Here is a 6,625-nt window from a genome sequence, read left to right as displayed (position 1 = left end):
TTATGATAGCTCTAGCAACCTATCATCAAAATGATCCAAATTAATACGTACGTGAGAACTCTTATTTTTAGAGAGTGCATTAGTTACGGTTTTATGGAATGACTTGGACCACGAATAGGCTGGCTCAAATAACAAAACTCTTGATACTAGTTTTCTGCGGTAGAAAATTTTAAAAGCATCCACTTGCTTGAGAGATATAAATTACTTTTTTCTTGGCATATAACTTTTTTCTGATGATTTATTAAGATCAAGCTCCAAACCAATGGTGCCTCATGGTTGTTCTCCTCCTTAGATAGATGTTACATTACTTAAGGCTAGTTTGGTTATTTTTTAATTTTTTTCTGATATGGCATTTAGGTTGCATTTAAATTACTCAAGCCCTCACCCAAAAGGCCAACCGAAAGATATATCTTAGGTTTCTTAGTTCTATATAAGTACCCAAGATCTATCCAGTGAATAACTGATGTAGGACCAAACACACGCCCGCACATATCTTCACATACTCTCCGTGTTTATGCCCTAACATTCTCGTCAGGCTAAGGGTTCAAATCTATTTAAATCTAATTATAAGCACCAGATCAGCCCGTAGTCGGCCTCTATAAATTTGTACTGCAGTATCTCCTAATCTACATAAGCTATAGGTCGAGTTCGCTCTAATACCATTTGTCACGACTCAGAACCTCACCCAAAAAAGCTAACTAGAAGGTATTTTTTGGATTTCTTAGTTATGTTTAAGTACCCAAGATCCTTCCAGCAAATAACCGATGTGAAACTAAACACACACCTGCATAAGTCCTCACGTACTTTCCCATTTAAGTTCTAACACTCTTATCAGATTAGATGTCCAAATCCATTCAAATTTAATCATCACAAGCACCACAATCGGCCTGTTATCAGTCTCACTGAGCCCTTGTTACAATGTCCACATGAGCCATGGGCTGGATTCGCTTTGATACTATTTATAATAACCTAAGATCTCATCCAAAAAGGCTAGTTGAAAGGTATTATTTGGGTTCCTTGATCCTGTATAAGTACTCAAGATCTATCCAACGAATAATTGATGTAGGACTAAACATATGCCCGCATTGGTCCTCATATACTTTCTTCATTTAAGCTCTGACATCCTCGTTAGGCTAAGAATTCAAATCCATATAAATCTAATCACAATAACCATGATAGGCCCATGGTCAGCCCCAATGGATCCGTGTTGCGGTGTCCCCTAGTCTACACAGGTTATGGGTCGGATCCGCTCAATACCATTTGTAACAATTCAAGATCTCACCCAAAAAGGCTATCCAAAAAGTATTTCTTGGGTTTCTTAGTCTTATATAAGTACCCAAGATCTATTCAACGAATAATCGATGTAGGACTAAATACATGCCTGCACAGGTCCTCATAGTATTAAAGATCAGATCTCTCCTCCAATAGCTTTTGTATCAAAGGAGTATCGCTTTCGAAATATGATTTTATAATCTGATGTCAACTTTAGGGCAGCTCTTTTGCTTTTTTGGACAGCTTTAAGACCGCTCCTTCCTCTATGGACCAGCTTTTGAACTCTCTTTTTTTTGTTGCTTGCATTCGATGGATGCAGGAGAAGAGAGTCACTATGATAGGGAGGATTTTGACTCTCATGTCATCATGTGATATTTGTACAAGAAATTGGTTGTTATAGAAGATAGTATACTACGAGATATACTTATGATTGTACTTAGTTTTTTTTTTTAATTTGAATAAATTTGCAAGTGATTCCTTTTTAGAATCAATGGTAACATTTGAGGTTATAATAACCCAAAAATTTTAGAGGCTCGTGGGCAGACCCAGAGTGGCTAGGCCCAGACCGACCATGCTACCTGGCATGATCCAGGCGGAGAAGAAGACTCCGATGGGAGTCTTCTTCCTCTTCCAATCCCTGCTGAGTCAGAAACTCCCCGAGAGCAATTCGAGATTATCTAGAACTATGAGATTTTCCTATTTAATCCTCCTTCCTCTCTCTTTGTGTTTCATTGACGAAAACTCGAGATATCGCTGCCAATTTCCAAGCTTTTCTTTCGAGTATCCTTCTTGATTCCTTGCCAAAAATCTTGCAGAATTGTTGCTGAATTGAGGTAGGACTCAAACTGCTTTCCTCTCCTTCTTTTTCTAGGTTTATTGCCACTATTCTTGGTGATTTGGGTCGGCGAATCACCAGATTACCTTTTGAAATAGAGGTGCCCTATTTTAACTTTTTTCTTCCGGGTTTTGCTGGCTACCTCGCCGCAAGGCGCCGTCGCACCACATGGGCCATGGCCACCATGCCGGCAACCCCACCGCCCGAGCCTCCCTCTTCCCATCTCCTCCTTGTGGACTCGCAGCACCCGACCCGAGCTTCTCATTCTTCGGTCACTGTTGCAGTTGTCGCCGCCACCAACGATGACCGCAGTTGAAGGTCATCACTAAGCCAGTCATCGTCATCGGGGCTGGGCCACCTTAGTGGTTGTGCCACCCCCTTGAATCAAGAAGAAAGGAGAGAGATGCCCCTCCTTTGAGAAAGAAGAAGAGACTCTTCTTTCTCTCTCCTCTCTCCTCTCTCCTCTCTCCTATCTTGGTTTCTCTTTCTTTATTTCTCTCTCTTTATATGATTCTATAGACCCAACAGGAGGTCCTAGTGTTCTCATTATGGACTAGGTTGACCCCAGTAGAGGGCTCTAGACCAGTGACACTATGACCACCCATCATACTAGTCTTACCCCGACCATCGTCGAGTATCGTTGGACTCTATCATCATAAATTCCTATTGTGTTACTTGAACCATGGTCCGATTCTTGTTTCACGATTTGACTGGCTTGACAGGCCAGATCCGATCAATCTGGATCATCGAATGCTGCTACCTAGTTGACCCTGCCCGTCCTATGCCTGACTGTTGTCAGCCACCATTGGACCCGTAATTGATAACTCCCAATCTATTTTTTTGATTTCATATGTAATTCTTGATCAGATAAATTAGATTACCTTGTACCGACCAATTCGAACAATTATGCATTGTTATCTAGTTGGCCTCGTTTCATAGCCGACTCTAGTTTTGTATGAAAATATAGTCATCCGGGCAGAAAGAAGCCCAACGAGATCTTATACTCTAGTTTCTCTCTCTACCATTTTTTCTCTTGGTATTTTCTCTCTCTAGCTTGATTTAAGAAAATTTTAGTTAAATGGACTCATAGGATAGTCCTAGATTACTCGTAATGGTGGACCTTTTAATGGACCAGTAGAGAATTCTAAGTTGTTTGGATTTTTGATGTTGATATAGTTTTGTAAGAGAACAATCTTTTAGTCAAGAGGACATTAAGCAGGTTCTGCGACCCCGGTTCATAAATCATAATGTGGGCAGGTGATCCGTCTTTTTGGATTGTTAGCAAAGAGGTAAGAATCTTTGTTTACCAACCTGCATGATCTAGATATTTTTGTACCTATATATATATGATATGCTAATGAGCTAGTTAAGTAAGAAGCAAGAATAGTTTTATGATGGTTTCTATATCAAAACATATTTTAATCATATATGCTTATGATTAATAGTATGATGGATGCATATATGAGTATAACTTACACTTGCATAATCGGACTAATGGATATGGTGCTCTGGATTAACCATGTTATATTAATTGCTTCGTCACGGATGGAAAATATGACCATGGTTAGTCTAAAGTCAGAAATAAAAAAAAATTGATGTGCGGATGTGAACTGATTTGAATATATTAGAACTTTGGGCTTATCTCGTTACTATGACAAGCCTCGTCATAGGTAGAAAATGTAATACTTTGGCAAGCCCCATCATAGGCTAGAAATATGAAACTATAGTAGGCCTCGTCACAGGCTGAAAGTGTGAAACTATAGCATGTTCCATCATAGACTGAAAATGTAAAACTATAGCACGTCCCGTCACAGACCGGAAATGTGATATCTTGGTAGGCTCCATCATAGGCTAGAGATGTGACCTAGATTTGGCCTAGAGTCAAAACGATAATTAAACCAGATCAAGTTAAAAAAGAATGGAATGAAAATTATTGAAAACACTAATAAAGATTTACGAGATATCGTATGATATATCACTCTTGAGTGGCTGAATTTTTATTGATATTTGATGTACATATTTATATTGATTATTCAAGCATTATTGATAGCCGATTTGTGATTTCAGGATGTGTGCAATGATTTCTTGTGGTTTTCATAATTATATTATTATTGTATTGGTGTAGATATGTGGGGATTCTTACTGAGCTGTAAAGCTCACAACCTCATTTTCTTTTTCAAAATTACAGATTACATAGTACATGCTATGATTGAGATCACAAGTGGAGGGGATGATTAGATAGAGCACCACTGATACTCGTTAGATGATCAAATTTTGTAATTGGATCAATTTTGTTGTTTAGTATGAATTGAGATCATTATTGTTCAATGATATTGAGGTTGTGATATATTTTTAGGCTTTGCGTATTTTCTAGGGCTTTGCCCTAGAGAGTGTGCGGCCGTGTCACATTTCGGGTATGAGTGCTGGGCTCAGGGCATGACAAAGGTTATGATGTGTTCAACGAAAAAAGGAGTGAGAGATATGGTCAGCAGAACCGTCCTGAACCATCCGATTATAGGCATACCGAGATGTACCGATGGGCAGCGCGGCTTGGACAATTCCGACAACCAAGCGAGAACTGACAACGGAGGAGGAGAAAGAGAAGGAAAGAGAAGAAAAAAGAGAGAAAGAGCGGAGGAGGGAGGGAGAAGGAGAGGAAGGAAGATCGAGGAAGGTGGAAGCCAGCTGGTGAAGGGCTAGGAAGCCACCGCGCGGAGAGGCTCCGTCTTCGGTCTACTATTTCGTTTAAAATAGAGGCTCGAAGAGGAACCTCTTGCCTCGTGGCCCTCTACTGACCCTCTTTTTTTTCTTTTTTATTTTTTTATGTTTTTTCTTTTTTTGTATGGTTTTGGCACTGAATCATGTACCAAGTACACATGGTCTTTTTTTTTTTGCGCTCTATTCTAGGTAATGTGGGATGATGCGAAGAGGTTCGTTTGGGGCTGGAAAAGAAACCACTTTGTCCAAGCAGCTGCTGTGAAGATTAGTACCTTACAGAGATAAGTCAGCGGTGTCAGTCAAGTCAGGCATGCTATTTACCCAATCACCAAATTTTACATCGAACGGATGATTTATAGGTTTTCTTTTCATTAGATTAATAATTTAAAAACTTGTCAGAAAAATTCTTGAGTGAATAACTTTTAAATAAAAACTAATAAAAATAATCAAGAAATAGAGGCAGGCTGGGCCACTCGGAGAAACTCAAGAGAGAGTGGGCCAAGTGAGGAGAGTGTGAGTGAGGAGGAGAGAGAGAGTGACTCGGGATGTGCGCCTAGGTGCGCCAATTCTCGTGCGGTGGGTGGGGACTTCTCCCAAATGCCTGGTGTGAGAGAAGGGGGGTCCACGTTGTCTGGGTTGGTGCTTTAGGAATCGTGCTACCGATGGAGCATTTCAACAAACACGAGGTACTGTGGAGGATGGCAACGATGGGCCCTGCGGAGCCGGAGAAGATGGTGGCGAGCTCGGGTGACAAAGGGGAGCGAATCCTTCCAAAAGCACCCGAGAAGGGCCGGACATGGACAAATGTGGTAAAGGGCTCGTTGAGGATGCCGACATGGACCAATCACCAAATCACGACGGCGGAGCTGGATGCCCTGAAACGGCGCTTCACGGATGTGGTGGAGATCTCACCAGAGAAGATGGAGGTGGCCAGGGCGGCGTGGCATAATACCACGGTGATCATGCGTAGCCTGGGTCGTCGCATGCCAATGGAATGGATTAGTCGGAAGTTGCGGGTGGTCGGAAAACTCGACTATGATGTCGAGGAGTTCATGATGGCGGACGAGACCTTTGCGTTTCATTTTCGGTGTGAGAAGGATCGGGAGGCGGCCATGGAAGGTGGACCCTGGCTGGTGGCTGGTCAGCTCCTGGCTATGGAGCGCTGGCGGCCAAACTTCGTTCCAGGGACCAATCAGTTGTGCCGGATGATAGTTTGGCTTTGGTTGCCAAGTTTACCGATAGAGTACTGGACGAAGGAGATGATCCGGGGTATCGCAGTGAAGGCCGGACGACCTTTGGCGCTGGACAAGGTCACCGACCAGGGCTGAAAACTTGGATTCGCCCGTGTCAAGGTTGAGGTGGATGCGGGCATGCCGATCCGGCAGGGACTTTCATCCAGGTAGGATCTGACCTATATTGGTAGGCTTTTCGCTACAAAAACCTACCTGGTTTTTGCTACAAGTGTGCCCGGCTGGGGCACGGAGAGAGGGAATTCCCTTTTTCTCCCACGGCTCTGGCAATGCCTGGAGATCTGGGAGATCAGTGCTCCCAGCAAACTGAGACGGAGGAGCCCCTCCAGGAGCCGACATCTAAGTCGAAGAAGGGGGATGGTTTGGGGAGTCGGCTTCCCTTTGGCCCGTGGCTGACAACAACCAAGGTATGGCAGCCGAAGGCGAACAAGCCGATGAAGAAGGCCACCATGACGAAGGTCGTCCAAACAACGCCGGTGCAGGATCATCCCCCGGAGTCGGGGCCGAGGTCTCCTATTGCTGCGCCGAACCTCCCTATGTCGCCCACGGA

The 6,625-nt window shown here is 43.0% G+C and overlaps 1 protein-coding gene across 1 annotated transcript; it reads left to right on the top strand.

Moving 5' to 3' along the window:
* The first annotated feature begins 5,532 nt into the window (after positions 1–5,532).
* Positions 5,533–6,153, top strand: LOC103695764. The gene has a single exon (XM_008777173.2). It carries the CDS (start codon positions 5,533–5,535, stop codon positions 6,151–6,153), a length of 621 nt encoding a protein of 206 aa, XP_008775395.2.
* The last annotated feature ends 472 nt before the right edge of the window (positions 6,154–6,625 follow it).

Source organism: Phoenix dactylifera, chromosome 13, assembly GCF_009389715.1.
Source record: "Phoenix dactylifera cultivar Barhee BC4 chromosome 13, palm_55x_up_171113_PBpolish2nd_filt_p, whole genome shotgun sequence".
Classification (NCBI taxonomy): Eukaryota; Viridiplantae; Streptophyta; class Magnoliopsida; order Arecales; family Arecaceae; genus Phoenix; species Phoenix dactylifera.
This window is presented reverse-complemented; position numbering and strand designations above follow the sequence as displayed.